Source organism: Mytilus trossulus, chromosome 11 (genome assembly GCF_036588685.1).
Source record: "Mytilus trossulus isolate FHL-02 chromosome 11, PNRI_Mtr1.1.1.hap1, whole genome shotgun sequence".
NCBI lineage: Eukaryota > Metazoa > Mollusca > Bivalvia > Mytilida > Mytilidae > Mytilus > Mytilus trossulus.
Window position 1 is genome coordinate 57919211 of NC_086383.1, and position 23367 is coordinate 57942577.

The following is a 23367-nucleotide window of genomic DNA, read 5'->3' on the forward strand; positions in this document are numbered from 1 at the left end:
TTTAATCAATTATATTCTTGACACTAAGTTTTGGATGATACATCTTTATATTTTCTTTGGACTTTTAATCGTCTTTTTTTGGTCTTTCTTTTAATATGGCCATTTCATTGTTTGTTTTCCTGATGGTTTTTGATTTTTATTCTCTCTTTCTTTATCTTTTAAAGCAGCCTGCGCCAAAAACTTTTTCATCTAAGACACTAAATATCCAAACTTGTCCCAATATGACCATACAAAGGAGTAGGGGCATTAAGGCCTAATTTTGGCCCAAGAAAATAAAATGTTTGATAACTATTTCAAATTGGCACATAATGTTTAGAAATGCATAGGGTCAAGAAATATAAATGAAAAACATTATGATTTTTATCTGATGACGTCACAATTACGTCATAGTGTATACTATTTTCACAAAAACAATGAAAATACAGAATTTATGCAGTTTTCTATCTTAATTTCCGTTGAGAAAACATCGTGCGCAGCCGAGAAACAACAAAATAATTTAACAGAAGCTTTATTATAACTATTGGCATAATCTCACCAAATATAAAGTTGTTTCTTGAGTGCGCACATACTTTTTCAATCTAAAATCTACTTCAAATTTGATGAAAAAACAAGGAAAATCACGAAATTTAACAAAATATGCAAATTAAGTCATGATTTGTTGCCATGGTAACTTGTTCGATGTCAACTTTGTTTTGTTTTTCTTAGTACCTTATTCCTTAGTCAAGTTTTCAGTAGTTTAAGAATATGTATGATAACTTTTAAATTTGCAGTAATTTTTGGGCCAAATAAGGGCCTTATTGCCCCTACTCCTTTATAAAATATTCACTAGTCCGAATCAATTTTTACTAGTCTTGCAGACTGTTAAAGTGTTAACAACCAACCTGCTCAATATTTGTTATTTCAACGCTAAATATTTTCCAAACTTTCCAAAATAAAAGAAGGATGTGTCCACTGGACACAGATGCCCACCATTTGAAAATATACAGCAAATTAAGGGAGATAACAAGAAATCAGTGAAATAGACATGACCTAAAGTACTCTTGATGTGTTTGATGGTTATAATACAGGGTAACAAATCATCCTGATTGTCCATAATTCTTCTCTTGAATTGATTCACATTTTATCATACCCATCCTATTTATAGCTTACTAAATGGTATAGGTTTTTAGCATTGTTGAAGGTCATACAGCGACCTGTAATTACTCACATTTCAGTTCTATGATCTAATGGATAGTTGTCTATTGGCTATCGTTTAATAATTTGATTTTGGATATAACACGTCTTCTGATTGGCTGACATTATTTTGTTATGAGCCCATAGACATAATTCAGTCATAAGACCGTGACGTCATCAACGTTTTTTCATGGTTTTCTACGGTTTAAAATGGAATTTAGAATTAAATTATAAGAAATGACTGTAACATTTTGTCTGTAATTTTTTTTATGCGCGTTATGCAGTGAGCACCAAATTTTTTGTGTTATTTCTTCATAGACAGAAAAAATATTACAGTCATTCCTTTAATATTTTCATATACTTACCCCATAAGTTCAAATGTGATACATAAATGATTTCTAAAGTAGAAATATTCTCCCATATGTATGATGTTATATTGTGAGTCTTTGTCTTTTCTACGGAGAGCATCTAATATTTTTACTTCTACTAAGGCTTGATGATGAAATCTACAATAGCAATATGATTGTAAAGTCATTTCTTAAATTTCTTTATTTTTCATTATACAGTGAAACCTGGCTGAACCGAATCCTGTATAAACGGAAAAAAAAGTACTGTATTTATAAACCTTGATTAAAGATTTTTTCCTAAAAGTATGATGAAAATGTACATTGTTTTTTCTTTTTCTTTTTCTTTCTATTTTAAAATAAAAAGTACAGAATAAATAGTATAGAATATTTGTTCCATGAAGTACAGGTATTATGACATTGTTTATAATAAAGTTTCCTCTGGAACTTCTGTTAGGTGGAACAAATAAACGTAGACAGTTTGACGTCCAAAATGTTCACCAAGGGAGATAACTTCAACTCAAATTACATCCTAAATTCCACACGTGTATATTACCTCTTTTTGTTCCGTATAATTTTAACAGCTACCATCTGGTCAGTTTTATGGTCGTAACACTTGACCACTTGACCGAACGACCCTTTCCCAAGCACTTCTAAAATCTCATACCGGTAAACCATGTGATCATGCATAACCTATAGTGCAGAGATATAGAGAAAGCGTTGTTAGTATGTGGCTAGCCTAGTTATGGTTGTACTAAAGCAGGACAAGATATATACATAATACATTACAATATATGTACACAGCTACTTTTGCATAGGTACTAATTCTGTACTAAAAATTTGCAGTACTGGAAATTTACTTTTAATATTCAGTTCTATTGTGTTACTACAAAATTAGGGTAATGTTTAGGTACCTGTATTTTACAGTACTGTATTTGTGCTTGAAATTTAGGTACTACAGATTTTTGGTAACTACCGTTACATTTTCAGTATTTTATAAAAAAAATCATCTGTCTATTTCTAATCTCTCAAAGTTATGATTTTCAAACATGGAATATTGTATTATTTCTGTACAAAAATATTGAGTACAAATCAAGTACTGTAAAATACAAGTACCTAAATATTACCATAATTTTAAAATAAACAATTAGTACTAAATATTAAAAGTAAATTTCCGGTACTGCATATTTTTAGTACAGAAATAGTACCTATACAAAAAGTAGCTGTGTTGGGACTCATAAGATGATAGGGTTTCAGATTTCTTATACATGTTTATAAAATTAAGTTGTTAAAATTAAAAAATCCTCCCTTTGAAAATAACAGAAATCTTAGTTTTTCTATCCTTTATTAAATTTATTCTCACATTCAGATTGATATAGAATTTTGCGGCCCTAAAACATGGATAACAATTTAGTTACAGCAGATTTCATTGAGTGTGTAGAGAAAGGTAGAATCCTTGACTAGCTAATGCTTGTTAGTTGAACCGTGAAGTTATTATTTGGTTAGGTAAACTACCCTCCTTTAAGCGTAGACTAGTCCGACAGATAACCAATCGATCAGTCTGTAGGACTTGACTACTTCAAAAGGAGGGTAGTCTACCTTACCTAATGATGACTTTACAGTTTACCTTTGAGCTTACAAGCAAACTAACCAGGTATTGTACCTTTCCCTACACACTCAATGAAATTGACTGTAAATGAATTGTTGATCAATTTTGCCAGACAAATTATCTCACTTGAGTGTATACATATTCACGTACTTTTCATCATTTCTTAAAATATGATGTCGTTTTGTGAGCTTATATGTAGAAATTAAAACTTTTGGTAATGAGTTTCTTAAAAGTTTCTTGACAAATTGATACATTGAATCATTTTGTTTCAGTCAAATATGCTTGTATAATGACATTTAAGTTTTCTTATAAATTGAAAAAGCTTTTTGAAAATTTTATAGCAATAAAAAAAGTTTGTAGAAAAATATCCTAAAATCTACTTTTTACACAAATTTACAACCATGCACGGCTAGCTAGGTCTGCTACTTACAGATACACACACTATAAAGGTTCTATACAGTTCAAACATGTGCAAAATACAAAATTTCAACAGACCTAATCAATCAATGGAGATTCTAGTACTAAAAAGGGAGACAACTTGAAAATAATACAAATTTCAAGCTATGGTATCCTAATTCAAAGCTATGATGGTCTGGTGAAATAGTAATGAATTTCAAAGCAAAACTGATGCTACATGTGCTTGGCAAGCTGAGTACAGAGTCTTAGACAAATCTAAGAAATCTTTTAAAAGTAAGATCAGAGGCTCTTTTAACATTAAATTATCCATATTAGTCTTGAACAATTATAATTTTTTTCTCTTGAGAGCAAAAGAATGCCCACAAAAGAGTAAATAGAACAAAAATGTATGTGCTTACCAATTTTCTTGCATTTTGTGGTCTTTGTATTTATATTCAATCATCAAAAGTACGTTTTTTCAGCACAAATACCTATTTTCTCCATTTTCTTAAATTTGTCATTTCAGAATGCATCTAACTACCTATCTACTCAGCCAAGCAAAAATTTCAAAATTTGTACCTTTTTTTATTTCTAATGATTTTTATTGCAACATCCATACGTCGTTTATGGTCAATTGCTCTGACCACCTGACCAAATGACCCTTTACCTATAACTTCTACTAGTTCATATCTATATCCTATATGGTCACCAAGGATCTGTTTCAAATAATTATATTGTACAACATATTGACAAAATTTATGATTTTTGTAAACTAGCTATTAACAATGGAAACATTTACATTTTAATATAATAAGTCTGCTGTACCAAATTTGGGATAAAAAGATTCGTTGATTGAAAATTAATGAAACTAAGATAACATCAGCTGAAGTAAAGGATCAGATATTATCAGTTTTAAAATTATAATGCACTTATAGATACCCCCCTAAAAAACCAGTTAATTTTGTAATATTCCATATAAATACCTTTTAAGATTACTTACTTATATGATTTTTATAAACAAGCTCACTTACAACAAGGCTACAATTTATGCAAGTTCTTTTTTAACAGCAGCTTATTTCGTTGATCATAATAATTTATAACAGAAACAAGAATGTGTCCCCAGTACATGGATGACCCACTCGCACTTTCATTTTCTACGCTCAGTGGACCATGAAATTTGGGTCAAAACAGTTATTTGGCATTAAAATTAGAAAGATCATATCATTAGGAACATGTGTACTAAGTTTCAAGTTGATGGGACTTCAACTTCATCAAAAACTACCTTGACCAAAGTCTTTAACTTGAAGCGGGACGAAGGGATGAACGAACAGACGTACAGACCAGAAAACGTAATGCCCCTCTACTCTTGTAGGTGGGGCATAAAAAATATAAACCTTAAAGAGTACTAAATCCAGTATTTTGGAAGGTAGATTTTTTAGTCTAAGTACAATAATCTAATAAATTAGATGCTTCAATACCAAATGTCACCCACCTTAATATATGACCCACTCTCGTCATCGTAGCCGTTATTTTGAGCACCACCTGGAACACCCTCTATCTTCTTGGCTTCTAATCCTAGGAACCATATTTCTGGATAATCTAAAATTTCTGTTTGTTCAAATGCAGACAATTTACCCCTGTATAGCTTTAAGGCCTCTGTGAATTAGAAAAAAAATAATTAAACATTTATATCATGAACCATACATGTATCAACTAATTTATACTAGCATAGGTATTTTCTAAAACAATAAGAAACAACGAACATTTGCGACTCAAATTGGCCCTGTTTTACATGCAATAAGTTTTTTTTATCTAGCAGGTTACCAATAATGGGGAAATGATCAGACATCATCATTAAAGTATATCATTTCAATGTTCTCTGAAAAAATGGTAAAAATGGCACAAAATTTACTGTGTAATTTTTGATTTTATAAAAATGGATAATTACCACGTGAATCACTGTTTACATTTACTCGGAAGAAATTGTTCCGAGTATTCTTTATTTTGATTGGTTAATTTGTTACCTGGATACAGGACGCTCTTATATATTTCTTTGTTTCGGGATTCGCGGTACATTTGAAAATTTTCATTGAAATTATTTACCCACCCACCCGCCACATACAACTGTGTTAGTTATTAATTTTATTGTATTTTATGTGCTTATATATAAGATGTGCTTATAAAAGAAATTGTTCCGAGTATTCTTTATTTTGATTGGTTATCTCCCTTACTCTTTTACATAAGAGTAAAAATGGCACAAAATTTACTTGAAAAAAGAAACTATAAAAATAAAAATAAGTCTCAGAGTAATTAATAAACAATGATTTGAATTTATCCATAAAAAAAATTGTTCAAACATTTCACCAAACTTCTAAATATAGTCTGCACTCTAGTTTCTATCAAACTGACCTTGTGGGGTCATTGGCAGCTTGTTCCCATACTGGTCCCGTTTCGCTCTGTCAGGGGTACCAGTTGTGGAAAATGAGTTCTGTCTTGTGATGTTGGAGTCTGAAGTTTGTTGTTTATTGAGTTGAGGTAGTGTGTTGTCTTCATGATGCTGGCGATGGTGCGAGTGTTTCTGGTCATGTGACTGACCAAGGTGAGGTAAAGTCGTTGTTGGGGCAACAGTGGCAACTAATTTGCCACTCTGAAATAAAGACAGAGAAATTAAGATATAGATATGACTTGTACATAAATACAGTCAAACCTCATTGTGATATTTTTGGTTGTGTCGAAAACTAAGATAAAATGATAGTTCTGATAAAATTCATGTTTGTTCAATGCTCTATATATGAAAAAAGAAGATGTGGTATGATTGCCAATGAGACAACTCTGTTTGTTCTAACTCTGATGACTTGTACATGGATGATTTGAAACACAGGTAAATTGAGTATATTTCATATTTTTCTAGAAACACTTAAAAAAATAACCCATAAATGTTGAAGTACACAATGAATTCATTGCTACATTGTACTAGCTATCATTGCCACACAAAAAAAATCTTTCACCACATCATCAGGTTGAAAAATGTTACATTTAATAATTCAAAATATGAAAAAGATGTGCCATCGATTGACAGAGGTTAATTACCGGTATATAGGTGTTCTTCACACAAATACTTAGTTAACCTTGAAGATTATTCTACAAGATCTAGTAATAGACAATTCTGCAATAAGACTTATCTCCCCTTACCTCTGTTGTATGGACTGTATTTTTGTGTTGTTTACTATGTGTATGTGACACTGGTTGCTGTTTGTTGTTGACAGTTTACATAAGAGTGATCTCCCCTTACCTCTGTTGTATGGACTGTATTTTTGTGTTGTTTACTATGTGTATGAGACACTGGTTGCTGTTTGTTGTTGACAGTTTACATAAGAGTAATCTCCCCTTACCTCTGTTGTATGGACTGTATTTTTGTGTTGTTTACTATGTGTATGAGACACTGGTTGCTGTTTGTTGTTGACAGTTTACATAAGAGTAATCTCCCCTTACCTCTGTTGTTTGGACTGTATTTTTGTGTTGTTTACTATGTGTATGAGACACTGGTTGCTGTTTGTTGTTGACAGTTTACATAAGAGTGATCTCCCCTTACCTCTGTTGTATGGACTGTATTTTTGTGTTGTTTACTATGTGTATGAGACACTGGTTGCTGTTTGTTGTTGACAGTTTACATAAGAGTAATCTCCCCTTACCTCTGTTGTATGGACTGTATTTTTGTGTTGTTTACTATGTGTATGAGACACTGGTTGCTGTTTGTTGTTGACAGTTTACATAAGAGTAATCTCCCCTTACCTCTGTTGTATGGACTGTATTTTTGTGTTGTTTACTATGTGTATGTGACACTGGTTGCTGTTTGTTGTTGACAGTTTACATAAGAGTAATCTCCCCTTACCTCTGTTGTATGGACTGTATTTTTGTGTTGTTTATTATGTGTATGAGACACTGGTTGCTGTTTGTTGTTGACAGTTTACATAAGAGTAATCTCCCCTTACCTCTGTTGTTTGGACTGTATTTTTGTGTTGTTTACTATGTGTATGTGACACTGGTTGCTGTTTGTTGTTGACAGTTTACATAAGAGTAATCTCCCCTTACCTCTGTTGTATGGACTGTATTTTTGTGTTGTTTACTATGTGTATGAGACACTGGTTGCTGTTTGTTGTTGACAGTTTACATAAGAGTAATCTCCCCTTACCTCTGTTGTATGGACTGTATTTTTGTGTTGTTTACTATGTGTATGTGACACTGGTTGCTGTTTGTTGTTGACAGTTTACATAAGAGTAATCTCCCCTTACCTCTGTTGTATGGACTGTATTTTTGTGTTGTTTACTATGTGTATGAGACACTGGTTGCTGTTTGTTGTTGACAGTTTACATAAGAGTAATCTCCCCTTACCTCTGTTGTATGGACTGTATTTTTGTGTTGTTTACTATGTGTATGTGACACTGGTTGCTGTTTGTTGTTGACAGTTTACATAAGAGTAATCTCCCCTTACCTCTGTTGTATGGACTGTATTTTTGTGTTGTTTACTATGTGTATGTGACACTGGTTGCTGTTTGTTGTTGAAAGTTTACATAAGAGTAATCTCCCCTTACCTCTGTTGTATGGACTGTATTTTTGTGTTGTTTACTATGTGTATGAGACACTGGTTGCTGTTTGTTGTTGACAGTTTACATAAGAGTTATCTCCCCTTACCTCTGTTGTATGGACTGTATTTTTGTGTTGTTTACTCTGTGTATGTGACACTGGTTGCTGTTTGTTGTTGAAAGTTTACATAAGAGTTATCTCCCCTTACCTCTGTTGTATGGACTGTATTTTTGTGTTGTTTACTATGTGTATGTGACACTGGTTGCTGTTTGTTGTTGAAAGTTTACATAAGAGTGATCTCCCCTTACCTCTGTTGTATGGACTGTATTTTTGTGTTGTTTACTATGTGTATGTGACACTGGTTGCTGTTTGTTGTTGAAAGTTTACATAAGAGTAATCTCCCCTTACCTCTGTTGTATGGACTGTATTTTTGTGTTGTTTACTATGTGTATGTGACACTGGTTGCTGTTTGTTGACTGTTATCTGTGACTGATATCGCCCCTCACCAAGTGATCGATGTGTTTTATGGCCTTGACTGGGGCTCTACAAATATAAAGAAAAACTTATTTGAAAAACAATAAAATATACATATCTAAAAACAATAAAATATATAAGTTGTATAATTGATGTTCATCCTTCTATTCATGTTTTGACTTACTGTTTTTCCAAGTTGCCTTGGTTAGACGGGAAACAGAGAAAATACTGAGACAATCAAATTGTGGTCTCAGATTTTCAGCATAGACATTTTTCTCATCCTCTCATTCAGACCAGTCAGTTCAATTAACCAGATACATTTGATTCTCTGCCAAATCTATTGACTATTCTACATTTCATAATGTATATCCTTTAAAACTTTTGCATTCAATAATTTATGAAACGTGTTCAATCACTTGCTAATTATTAATTTTGAAATCCATTCACTCTTGAAAATTGAATTATCTAAAGTGCATGGCAATAAGTTTCATATTTTAAAAATTGAAATTTAAGTATCCCTAGAGAGTAAATATTGTTATGGACAAGTTATCTAGATTCTATTTGACTTGAAAATTTAAGGTTATTGTATATTATGTACTTCCCATACCTTGACAGTAAGTATAACTTCTAAATGTTTATGAAATATTCATGTTCATATACATGTAAAGTTGTAAACTATGCCTATGGTACATCATACATAAATTATGCCACTTCAGGGAAACCATTTGAATAAACCAATTAAGGCAGATTCATGTATTTCCTGAGGTTGAAATTGTTATTCCATTCCTAAGTACTTGTAAAAGTCAATGATAAAATGTTTTCATTGAAAGATTTGAGAATAGATAGTGGTCAATTAATATATTTCTTTTTTTCGAATAATATTTTTTCTTTCTCTCTCTCTCTCTCCATTTTTACAGATTAAAGGGCTGCTTCTTTTCTTGTGAAGGCTTCACAAAACTTCAAAAACCTAATGAAAAATATTGTCCAGATTTCCATCCATGTCATTATGTTTCATGAGCTCTTATAGACTAAGGTCTACTTCTAATTTTCATCTCTGTACCATGAGAATTTTCACAAAGAGCAATATGCACACCTTATACTCCTTTTAGAAAAATAAACCTTTAATTCATCTGTCTTATATTTTTACTTCTTTTTTTTATTTTTCATTATTTCAATTTTTCTAATTTAAATATAAATTACCGTCATACTCCAGTAGAATTTCTGAAGCTAATATGTAAGGTATTTCTTCACTTATAACACTTTATTTTATAAATGAGTTATCTCCCTTTGACAGCAAAATAATCTCCTTTTAATAACAGAATTTGAACTGTCTTATTAAAGATTGTGATATAACAAATGTTTTTTCATTAAGCCCAATATAACTTTATGGTATATCACTATATTTATATCAGATTTCTTTATCCCATCAAGAAATAAAAGCATTCATTCTCAATTTCTTGTAGAATTTTCTGAATTATACATTATTTAAAACTTCCAGGTCAATTCTTCTGCTTTTCTTTTCACTTGCTTATTAATTTTCAGAATTAAAACACATTAAATTGTAAATTGACCATTTTTTTGTTTCTCAAACATAAACAACTTGATAAATCTGTAATATATCCTGAAAGAACTTATTGTCTTGAAAAAATCACCAAAAAGAAAATAATAAAATATTCCCCGTTCAAATTGTTGTCACACAAAAGGTCCTGTATGAGTTCAAAATTTTCAATACAGCAATATATCATTCACATCACTTAAAGAAAACCCTGATCATAGAGGATCCCACAAAACTATTTTCCTTTAAAACAACACTATCTTCTGAAAAATATTGATACACACAAAATGGGCACTAGGTTCCCAAAATCACGACACAGTTTATCGCACCAAAATAAATTGATTACGGCTTAAAATATAATAATTAGCAACGTTTATGTGATCAACAAAGCCAATGGTATTAAATCAAAACCCATTGGATTAAAGTTAAATTAAGACCAAGTACTTCTGCCTATATGCATGTGTTCAAGTTATAAGATTTAATGAAACATCGTAGCGAAGAATTTACTTAATGAACTGGTCAGAAATAAAATTTGAAGGTACATTAACCTAACATAAAAGATGTTAGCCTTAAATAATGGCCGTCTGTCTGAGGTCTGCAAGAACAAATATTACGGCACTATAATTGGATATTAAATTCAATAATCTTTTGCAGTCTTAATTGTGATTTAATGATTTTTTTTTATATTTATTTTTATATCATTTTAAGAAACATGTTGTACTCAGAAAAATAGTTACACAAGTTTTACTTTAGTCTAAGAATGGAAATATAGTTGTTTCAAGAAGCATGTTTCATTGCATTGAATTAAACCCAAGAAACCAGACTTCAATTTTTTCTTAGCAATTTTTTAACAATACAATTTTAAAGGTGTTAATTAACTCATCAAATATGGGTGGAAACTTCTTCTAATTATTCATTTTAGAAATCTTTCTTTGATGTCGACCTTGTAAAGGAGCAGGGTCAAATATCCAATTTCAAAGACAACATCACTCCCTTTTTTTTTCATTTTTTGTATCTTAAGTAGTTAGTTTGCAGTGTATAAATTGACTACCAATAATTATGGTCAAACATTAATAATTCGAAATTTCTTTTTTTTTTTTTAAATTTTAAAATTCTATATTCTCTTTCATTGATAATGAACTCTCTCTCTGAGTTAATTTTAAAACATTTTTCAATAAACTTAATTGCATCATCATTCTTCAAGTGTAATATCAACCACCTGTGAAATTATCATTCAAATATAATTAATTTCTCTTCAAATCAAGGCCGTAATATTTCGTAGTCAATTTCAAAATGCAATACAACCAATACCACTGTAAAACTTTTAATTGTCAAACATGCCCAGTGTCAAAAATTCAATTTTTTTAATTTGTTCTTCAAACGCTCCTTTTTTCATCCATTTAATAAAATCTTGTATCAACCCTAACTTTCTACTTATCAAACACTTGTAAAATTGACGTTCAAAAAGCTCCAATCTTTAACAATTACCGACTTAAAATACTTACTTGTTTCAATCTATCAAAAGATCGTCAAATCATTATACTGTTAAATTTCACATTAAATACTGAATGAAATTGAAAATCAAACAGCCCTAACTTCAAACAATTGTCACCTTTAAATAAAGACCCACTCCAAAATACCATGAGGTCCACAGATCATTTACTTTTCCAAAATTCAACAAACAGCTGTGCACTTGTAACAAATGTATCACAAAATCTTACATGATTTATTGTACCTGTTACTATATGATTGCTAAAATACCAATTAATCTTCTATATATATATACAGACTTTTTTTTTTAATTATTTTAATATAAATTTAATTTTGACAGGTTGAAAAAGTCTAGATATAATAAATTTAACTTCTTTCAAAATTGTTAAAAAGAAAAAAAAAGAAAACCTAGAAACTTTCCTTTGAGGACATCTTCGCACATCTGAAGGATAGTGCAGTGATGGATTCAGAAAGAAGGGGCCTTAACTGCATGACTGCTTAAGAGGGGACCTGCTCAGGTCATGCATCTGAGTGCTTCCCTATATAATCAACCAAATTTACCCCCACCCAGGGACCGGACCACTATAGCAATGTTTTGATAAATGTTACCCAGAATGCATAAGATTCTGAAACAGCTAAATTTTTGGCAAAATACAAAGGTTGAATACTTTATGATGAGTCCATGTATTGAACCACTGGCAGTTATTTTGAGAAATTGATTAGAAAAATCAAGTTATTTCAATAAGCAAATCTCTTGTTACTGTTCTACAAAATAAGGTTCTACTGTAAGAGGAGTTCATGCAGAAAGATGGTACACTTATTTATTTTTTGTAAGGGTCATACAGTGGGAAATTCACCTTAACTAAAAAAAAAACTAAAATTACATAAAAAAATTCAGATGCATTAACCCCCTCATACAATCTTTTTTAAATACCTTAAATTAAATATAAAAATATACTATAGTGACTTTTTACATTAATCTACACAAAAAAGCTCATAATAAGCAATTTAAAAAAATATAAAAAAAACATTTATCCGCTCAGAACCCAATACATTAAAGACTTACATACATCACAGTATCTCGTAAAAAGTATTTAATGTTTGTAGTATAATAGGTAAAATGTATCTGAACTTCCGTTAGTCATCAAAATAGGTATAATAGGGGAAAATGTAACTAACTACCTCTTGGTCATTCTAAATAAAATCAATTAAAATGGCCGTTTATTCTTTGAAAAAAATCATTCACTTGGAAAACATGACAATTCTCCTGATAAAGAAAGTTTTTAAAGTCACAAGATATGAAGCTCTTACTTTTTTTATCACCTATTCCCATTTTTAAAGGCAATTCATTAATTGTAAAAATTAAATGACAGCAACTGAAAGATAAAATTGGCTGTTCTATAGAATGTTCAAAGGATAAAATTGAGAATGGAAATTGGGAATATGTCAAAGAGACAACAACCCGATAATAGAAAAAAACAACAGCTGAAGGTCACTAAAGGAGGTTCCTTTAATTTCATATTTTACCCAAAGAACCATAAATTAATTGTAAAAGAAATGATAACAACATTTTAATTTTTGATACCGACTTTTAATAATTAGCTTGAATTTCAGCTAACCTTTAATGTACAGTTTGAAACAAAACAAAATTTGTTACTCTATATATAGGCCTTCAATATAAAATGTAAAATAATATGGTTAAGAGTACTATCATGCAGCTAAATAACTAACATGTGTATTTTAAACTATTGTTTTCCAACAAAAAATCTAAACAATTGTGAAGTACCTTTAGCCAGACCATGTGACTATATATATATATGTTAAAAGTCTAATTATGTTCCGCTATAAATCAATGATCGACTTCTTATTATGAAATTTATAGATAAGATCTGACCGATTTTTAAGCTTTCTACATGTACTTTTGAGTGGTGAAATAAAACATTTCTGATTTGTAAGTTGAAAAGGGTTGATAAATGGATGCAAATCTTACTGGTGTATTTACTAATAGGAAAGAGATTAGAATTTTCAATGAATAGACAAAATAAAGGCTGGCTTAGAATGAACAGTAAGGAAAGAAGAGATGTGGTACTGCCTGTCAATCTTTTTAAAATATTTGTTGAATCGGTGATAATGGTAAATATATACAGTATCCCAGAGTCCTAAGAAGCTTGTTTAAGTTACAAAACATTTGGTTGAGGCAAACGTATGTAAGAGAATGAAAACTAAAAAAATCAGCAATTTTTCTATTTATAAAGGGGCATAACTCTTGAACAGTTAGAGTAATGCCACCAAAATTCAAATCTGATCTGTGTTTTGCAATAATAAGCATTGTGTTTAAGTTTCATAACATCGAGTTGATGCAAACTCAAGTTAGAGAACAGAAACCAATGTCGGGACATATGGATGGGCGTACGTACAGACGGACAAGGGTAAAACTTAATGCCCCCTACGCTACGGCAGAGGCATAAAAAGGTTATGGGACGTACCTGACAGAAGGGGAAACACTTAATGCCCCCTTTCACCTAGCAGCTGTTATATCTGTATATTATGTAAATATAGATTCCACAACTGCAACAAGTGACTATTACGTAGCAATTTTACCTGACCATATCGGGAAATAGGTATTTAGTCGGATCTTAACACGTACGTGTGATTTGTTTAAACCGGTTTTCGATAAAAATAGACGAAGAAATGTCAAAATGTTTAAGACTTAATTAAATCCGTATTTCGGTAAGATTGTGCAAGCATACGATATTTATTGCGTGTTACACTTTGAGAAGCGAATAATCTGTAACTACTTTATCAAATATTCTGTAAAAACGTTAATTTTGAGCTATGAAAGTCAAGTGGCAAGAGAATTTTTCCTGAGGAAGTTTTAAAAAAGTGCAAAAAAATATTTTTACAGTGGGTTAGCTTTCATTAGTCTTCACTATCTATAGATTAACAGCTTTTGGTTATATTTATAATTCAGAATCATCATTGAAGGTGGAGCGCGATTGCGCAGTTAAATAATTATATGGATGTGCCATTTGTATGATGAGTGACATTCCGTGGTATTATGTGCCAATTCGAAAAAGTTATTCGAGAATTGTCTCCCCTTAACAGGTTCATTTTTTTTATAATTATGTTTAGGTTTCAGATATAATTTTGAATAATTACAAAATGAATCAATGCAATATATTTCAGTTTTTGTTATTGATGTATCAAAACAATTGATGTACGAATATAATTTCATAAATTTGAAACGTCTAAAATTTTTACATACCAATATAGTTAACTTTTTATTATTTTTGAAACAGACTATGAATAAAAATTGCATGAAATTACTTCCCTTCATGATAGATTGATTGGGAAATGAGCCAGAGTTATCTATTTGTGATCACACAGAGGGACTAGCAAGCAAATTTTGATTGCAGCTAATTCAATGTTAAAACAATGTTCCACTATAAACGAATGTTATTTTATACAAATATAAGGACTTAGTTAGCTAAATCTACAAATTTTATTTGAAATTATGAATTTTTATTGCAATAGATTAATATGCTATATTACGATATGTCTCCACTCGAGACATTTAAATTTTAATCTTTAAAGCGTGAGGCTTAATTTTTTTTTTAATTTAACTATTGAGAGTGGAGACAAATAATCGTAATACACAAGTTACAGTGGTGGAATTTGTTTCTCTAATGATTTTTATCCTTCCTTTTCAAAGATTTGAGGAAAATTGTGTTCTTTTGGTGAGACGTCTGATCAGGCATCAGGTTGCCTTTTTTACGTCACGATTAAATTTCAACCAATCAGTTGTTGAGAACAGATTTTTCACTAGTGAAGAGAAATATTTTTCTCACACCGGTTTGGAAATGTGAAAATAGCACAAAAAAATTAGAGAATGTTTACTCTTATCTCCACAGGAGCTGAAATTATTAGCGGTGGCAAAACAAGCAAATAAAACTTGTTAAAAGAAAACAACAAAATAAAAACTTCATCAAGTGCTTCCCACAAAACAAAATTTGACACTGAAAGTTAAACAGCCCCCAATCAGTCACTACACAATACAAGGTTAAAATGACAAATCTTAAATGTTTCAAAATCACAACTTTAAATGTTAAAAGTGTCACAATTTATATATCTTATTCTGTTATTAATTTTTGTTATATTTACTTTAAACCCCACAACAAGGGATTATACCATACTTTCTCTCATTTCATTTGAAAATATCAATATTTATTTAAACATGACACTAATATGGATAAATTCAATTTTGTGAGGTTAATTTGTATAAAGTCTGATCGAAAGTAGACTCCATAAATGATTTGTAATCCTATGAACAACCTTGGGATTTAACAAAATATCATTTACCCACAAAATATCTGATTGAGAGAAAACCCTGTAGGTGATTAATAATTCTATGAACAACCATGAGACTTAACAAAATATCATTTACCCATAAAAGTCAAAAGTCCATAAATATGACAGCAAGAAATACAACACTTAATAGTAGTCGTTTTGGACAAACTTTTACGCTAAAGGGCCATACCAACCACCAATTAACACCAGACATCTCAACTTAAGCCCTACAAACCTTAGCAACTTTCATTGGAACAAATAGCCATTGGCACTCATACCACAGTCTTGTCATTGTAAAAGTAAGCCATTATAGGTCAAAGTATAGTCTTCAACACAGGCTCACACTGAACAGCAAGCTATAAAGTTATAAAGCTTGGCTCACACTAAACAGCAAGCTATAAAGCTATAAAGCTTGACTCACACTAAACAGCAAGCTATAAAGCTATAAAGCTTGTCTCACACTTAACAGCACGCTATAAAGTTATAAAGCTTTAAAGCTATATTATAAAGCTTGGCTCACACTAAACAGCAAGCTATAAAGCTATAAAACTTTGAAGCTATATTATAAAGCTTGGCTCACACTAAACAGCAAGCTATAAAGCTCTAAAGCTATAAAGCTTGGCTCACACTAAACAGCAACCTATAAAGCTCTAAAGCTATAAAGCTTGGCTCACACTAAACAGTAAGCTCTAAAGCTATAAAGCTTTGCTCACACTAAACAGCAAGCTATAAAGCTCTAAAGCTATAAAGCTTGGCTCACTCTTAACAGTAAGCTAGAAAGCTTTAAAGCTATATTATAAAGCTTGGCTCACACTAAACAGCAAGTTATAAAGCTATAAAGCTTGGCTCAAACTAAACAGCAAGCTATAAAGCTCTTAAGCTCTAAAGCTTGGCTCACACTAAACAGTAAGCTCTAAAGATATAAAGCTTGGCTCACACTAAACAGCAAGCTCTTAAGCTCTAACGCTATAAAGCTTGGCTTACACTAAACAGAAAGCTATAAAGCTCTAAAGTTATAAAGCTTGCCTTACACTAAACAGCAAGCTATAAAGCTATTAAGCTCTAAAGTTATAAAGCTTGGGTCACACTAAACAGTAAGCTATAAAGCTATTTACATGCCTGTCACAAACCTCCCAAATAGTCTAAGAAGAGACACAATAGGAGAAATTAATTTTTAAATATTACACCAGTTAAATTCAAAAACTCTAACTAATTGACCAATATTACCTTAACTTTCTGAAACATGAAGCCTCCCTTGATAGCATTGTGTCTTTTAAGGGCCGAATGAAGATCCCTTAATTCTAAAAGTGTAGCAAAGTCCATCTGCATGTTGATAATCTATCCCAAGTCTCCTGATTTCAACTAATCTTGTAAAATCCACATTGGATGTTTTCAACTGATATGTAAGCACCAAACTTAAAACTTTCTCCAATAAATTGTTTCTCGTTATTGTTTAACAATCATTTTTCTTAGTAATAATTAATATCATTTCCATTATTGTTCCCAACTTTACTGTCAACAACAAGATGTTATAAACTCCTTCAAATTTTCACTGGGAATAGTTGAAGAAAATGAAGACAAATCTAATTATTAAGCACAATTGAATTCAATCATGTACAAAATTACTACAAAATGCACAAGTAGTCATCATTGAAGAATTTTTTTAAACTTTAGAGCCAGAAATCTTTAAAATATCAATTGGTAGTTATATTCAGCTTCCATTTACAAAAGTTTTATTTTTCAAATATTCCATTATTTCATTTTTGTAAACACGGAATAAGACCAATACACATGATTTTATCTTGCCATATTTACATCAGCGATCCGATATTTAATTTTTTCCCACGATCCCTTACACCACTTCGAGTTTAAAATCTATCATAGATCACAATGTTTTAAGTACAGGTCCGTGTAAGAATCAGGCAAATCAAATAAAAAGTGATAAGTCCATATACACGGAATATGGTGAAATTTTGGGAACTTTGTTATCCATTAATAAAAGTGACAAAACCATAGTATTACATCGATGTATGCCATATTTGTCTAGAAAAAATAGATTGAATGCGTTCGCCGTCCGCATATACAACAGTGTAATGCATTGAAAGTAGGTCAACTTCGATATCGATTTTCTGTTAACAGCAGATGCCTAGCACACATTTTTTTTTATATTTGAAATCTTTTGATACATATCTTCTCTTTCAATGAATAAAAAGTTTGGAAATTTTTATTTGAAAAATGTTATTCACTAAAGAAAAATCATCGAAACGCGTCATTGACTGTATTGTTTATCTCCCTTGCTTGGTTACCTCTTTTTAAAAAAGGCGCGTAATCTGCACAACAACAATAACAAATGGCAGACGAGATGGTCCCGCCGGACATGAAGGGCAGTATAAGTCTGTTTTAACCCATTCATGTGGGGTTTAATCCTGTATGTAATCAGGATAAAAGTGTACGAAAGCTCGCTGAATGAGTTAAGACATAACGCCGCGGCATTGACAGATCTCAGACTGCGTGGAGGTTGCCAGACTACACGAACCAGCCGTGGACAATGCCAATGAACATGATGAAGGAGAGTTGATAGCACTAAGATGTGGTATTTTCAGGTAAATCAATATGCTGCCTCTGTCCCCACACTCTGTTTGCACAATAAGTAATACCATTAATACAAACAAAGATAGAACAAGTGATAACACCCATAATACACATTACATCATGTCCGTATGCCCGGTATAGAATATCTGTTATTTGTGGTATATTTTGTTAGGTTTCCAGTTCCACAGGACTAACTACAGTTACAGGGTTTCTTAACTGGAGTCTTATTGCTGAAAAGGCAGTGCACCCATCCATCAAGCTGTTAAGGGAGCTACCATTTAAATTTTTTAGAGGGGGGGTAGGATTATCAATTTTGCCCTGCATTTTTTTTTTGTAATCTCTGTCTTGCATTTTTTCCCCACTCTATCATCGACAGGTCTTGCCAATATTAATTGGGTTATCATTTTTACTTAAATTGTCATCCTGCCTTTATTTTTGGCATTTTTTTTATAATCAAAACTCCTGTCCTGCCTTTTTTAAATATCATCCTAGCCCCTAATAAAAATCAAATGGTAGCTCCTATGAAACATTAGGAACAATATAGATAGTGATTTACAACTAATTATCCAGCTAAAAAAAAATTAAAAAAAAGACATGACCACATTGTGAGTGAACACAAACCTGAAACTAACTTCAAACTATAGGAACTGCATCCATCCACAAAGTACATGTAGTACCATATGTTCTGAGTCCTCTAAGGCTAACAAACACTAGTCAAAACTAGTTTGGGACAAATTTCCACAATGGTTAAAAATAAGAAACCTTTTAAAATTTACTTTGCAATTTATTTTTTGTTTTATAGTATATAAAATGTATATATAATTTATACAACAATTTGTGGTACTTTAGAGATGTTAAGACCATGAAACTGTTCAACCTTTTGTTGTCTCGCTCATTCACCAAATATTCTAGAATTGGTTGGTTCTGTCCATTATATTTTATTCTTAAATTTTGTATCAATGTTTTGAATACAACAATAAAAGGCAAGTAATTATTTCTGGATATAAGCATGATAAGTGTATAGCATGTATAGATTTTTTTGATAAATTTTAAAAAGATAAATATGATGCAGGATATGGAAAATATCACAGTCAGTATTTCAGGGTCATTTATTTCTGACTATATAGATGCAGTAAATCTTTTGCTTATTACTAAGTTACTAACCGCCCTTTACCTATTAAGTGATTTTCCTTGAGTTTAGGTGAAGGGGCCCATGTAATTGGAAATAAAGTTTGTGAAATGTTGGCTTTGAGGAAACTATATTATTTGGTTATTCAAAGGGCACACTGTACATTGTTACATCAGCGTGTGCAACATTCAAAGGGGGTTTAGGGTAAGACCCCCCCCCCCCCCCCCAATTATTTTTAAAATTAGGTACAAAATCCTCGATTCTGAGATCCCTATGTTTATATACTACATGTACCTTGCCGACTCTAAATAAAGCTCATTTATTCATCCCTGACCTATAATTAACCTCAAAGAGATTTGCTCTCTTTTGGAAAATTTCATACATGTAACTCTCAGTAGTCTGTGAGTTTTGAACTCATGGGAATTTGAAAAGTCTGTAATGAGAACCCTGAGTTACTTCATTTGCAATCATACCACAAATAATCTTTAGATATAGGAAGATGTGGTGTGAGTGCCAATGAGGCAACTCTCCATCCAAATAACAATTTAAAAAAGTAAACCATTATAGGTCAATGTACGGCCTTCAACACAGAGCCTTGGCTCACACCGAACAACAAACTATAAAGGGCCCCACAATTACTAGTGTAAAAACATTCAAACGGGAAAACCAAAATATGCTTATTTGTAAAACATGTATAAGGTTGGTCTGAGTTTGAGACTGTTTATATAATTTTTCATTGTGTACTTATAATTACATGTATCACACTGACTATAAACAAACAAAAAAATCCTTGATTTAAGCTCCTACATGTCCTAATGGAATAGATTCTTATAAACATGATGAAATGAATATAAATTATTAATGTACATGTAGTCTTTTATTTGGAATGAAATCAGTATCAACATCTATAAAAATTGTCTTGTGCATTTCTTTTTCAGCATAGAATTTTCACCCATGTTTTAGAATCTGTGATACAGAATTGGTTTTGTGTGGCTTCACTTCTTCAGAATTTTATAATGACTAATGACATGTACCACTGTGGACATATCTGGTTATGCTTACAAGAAATAAGTAAAAGAACAGGTAACATACAATGTATATTACAAAAAAAAATTGGGCTAAGTAAATATAAAGTAAAAACAGAAGACAACAATATCAGAATTAGGGACAACATCAAAAGTTCAATGTAGGATAAAAAACTTATTTATATATGTACTAGTATATATTTTTTTTTCACTGACCCCCTTACTCTCCTCTTAACTTAATTTTGGGAAAATTGAAAGTATAAAATCATTTCAATTAAAGAAAACTTGCAGCAACTTTACCCCCACCCCAAACTATTTGAATTAAGTTTATTATCCTTCATTGATTTTTTTTTATGTTTTCCCTAAGTGACAGTAGTTTAATGTTCATCTTACAGCTAATTTCTTAATGCTTGTAGAGTAACATTTTGATTTGAAACGTTTACCCAAACTTTGCAATTAAGACTGAAATCTTCAAACAATAAATATAGGCAACCTTAAACCTGTAAATATAATAGTTAAAAGCAATTGGATGTTATCTAAATTCCTATTGTACAACATGTACAATATACAAACAAAGTAAAAAAGTCTTGCTCTACATGCATTAGGAAATTAACTATAATCTTTATTTTTATTAAAGCACATATGTTTCTTGAGACATTGCTTTCGAAAGAACAACCTAGAGATATCATTTAATTTATATCTATAAAATGATATAATTATAATTTTGGGAAAACTAAAGCAGTAAAATTGTTCACCATGTCAAAAGCTATCTAACAAGAAATTTTCTGATGAATCAGACAACACTTGAAGGGTTATTGCCCTTTTTCGAAAGGAAATTTGAGTGCATTTTGTTATAACCTTGATATTATTTTAGATGTACAAATGTTACTCATAAACTTATTTTATGCCCCCTGCATAAAAAGAAGATGTGGTATGATTGCCAATAAGACAACTCTAAACAAGGGACCAAATGACACGTGTACGTTGTCGTTAACTTTTACAAAAATCTTCTCCTCTGAAACTACTGGGCCAAATTAAACCAAACTTCAGTGACCCAGCCAACCAACCAAGATGGCCACCATGGCTAAAAATAGATCATAGGGGTAAAATGCAGTTTTTGGCTTATAACTAAAACACCAGAGCATTTAGAGCAAATCTGACATGTGTCCAGTGACCCTGTCTGCCTAAAACATGGCAGACATGGCTAAAAATAGAACATGGGAAAAAATGCAGTTTTTAACTGGTCCATACATGTATCTCTGAAACTAGAGCAAAAGTATAACAACTGTTGCATTATTCCATGCATCAATTGTAATATAAAATTATCATTGGAGCAACAAGGGCTCCTTGGAGCCTCTAGTTTAAAATTATTTTCTTTTCTTCAAAATATCATGTTGACCTATGTAGTAATGTACACACATTTTGTTGAAGTTGAAAACATGACCTTTGAATCGGTTTATAATTGCCCTCATTATTATTTCTTTTCACAGGTTTTGCTGGATGTCAAGTCTCTGAATGTGCTAACTACACCTCATAAAACAAACTGATAACACACAAGTTTAATGGAATAAAGGATTTTAATGAGTTGTGAGTTGAAGAAGATGGTATACTACTGAGGAAAGCCTACAATATTGGCAAAGTAAAATTTATTCCTTATAAATCCATAGACCAAATGGATTTTGGTAACCGACAGGAAAATAAAACAGAAAAATGTGTGTTTATATCAGGATTTTACTTACCTGTTAATGTAACTGGAAAAATCAAAACACCTAAAACACGGTGCAGTTAATCTCCATGAAGGACCAGAAATAAAAACAGAAAATGGTGAAGACTCAACCATATTATCCTCTCATCACTCAGAAAGTTCTGATTAAATGCTGTTTTTTTTGCTCAAAAGTTGGCTGTGTCATTAGATTTGCTACCTTAAATAGACTTGAAAACCATCTATTGATAGCTATATATATATATATATATATACAACTCGTCTAAACATCAACCCAACAATGTTAGATCTGTAAATTTGCTTTCGCAAATTTTTGGTTCTTTTGCGAAAGCAAATTTACAGATCTAACATTGTTGGGTTGATGTTTAGACGAGTTGTATATACATTATGTACACAGCCATGTATCACCATCATTGATGGCGATCCGATGGATACATCTGTTGTCGAGTTGTCACTGACTCAGACGTACTTATGTATATATATATATATATATATAGGAAAGCATTTTTAAAAGTTGTAACAGGAAACAGTCTGACACCTGAGTTGGCCAGGTTTTGCAATGAAGTGGTATTTACAACCAAAAAATAAACCAACATCAACAAATGGGACTGAAGATGAGTTATGAGATAGGCTTTTAAGAAAGACAGGAGAATATTAAGATTTCCTTATTATTTTTTTCATAAAAGTATTTGTCACATATTATTAAAGTACTAAGCATGCTAAGCAATCACTCTTTTGAATAGAAGGTTAAGATACATATTTGATCAATGAAAACTAAGTATTATTAGAACATATGTTAAAATAATTTTACTTGTACCATCATGACCATATAATTATTTAGTTATTAGAAAATTAAAAATTTGAACAACTTATTATCTATCTTTTTTTTTTATTCTTTACTTCCATTATCTCCAATTGACTTTCT

General features: G+C 31.3%; 1 protein-coding gene and 1 long non-coding RNA gene across 12 annotated transcripts in view; one reads left to right on the plus strand and one right to left on the minus strand.

Annotated features, from left to right (window-relative positions):
- The window catches only part of LOC134691349 (dual specificity tyrosine-phosphorylation-regulated kinase 4-like), a 109385-nt gene that overhangs the window by 13362 nt on the left and 72656 nt on the right, over nucleotides 1-23367 (minus strand). For 10 of the 11 annotated variants that reach the window (XM_063551818.1, XM_063551823.1, XM_063551826.1 and 7 more), the window contains 5 exons: nucleotides 8515-8649; nucleotides 5932-6169; nucleotides 5015-5178; nucleotides 2074-2210; nucleotides 1539-1679 (listed from right to left, as the gene is read on the minus strand). In XM_063551818.1, the coding sequence (XP_063407888.1) occupies nucleotides 1539-1679; nucleotides 2074-2210; nucleotides 5015-5178; nucleotides 5932-6169; nucleotides 8515-8649 (815 nt within the window). Of the gene's footprint in view, nucleotides 1-1538; nucleotides 1680-2073; nucleotides 2211-5014; nucleotides 5179-5931; nucleotides 6170-8514; nucleotides 8650-17200; nucleotides 17369-23367 lie in introns of those variants that run through there. The other variant, XM_063551824.1, reaches the window with a different exon arrangement.
- On the plus strand, nucleotides 17874-22677 carry LOC134690502 (uncharacterized). Its single transcript, XR_010101948.1, has 3 exons — nucleotides 17874-18576; nucleotides 20633-20777; nucleotides 22210-22677. It is a non-coding gene; the product is annotated as an uncharacterized LOC134690502 (long non-coding RNA).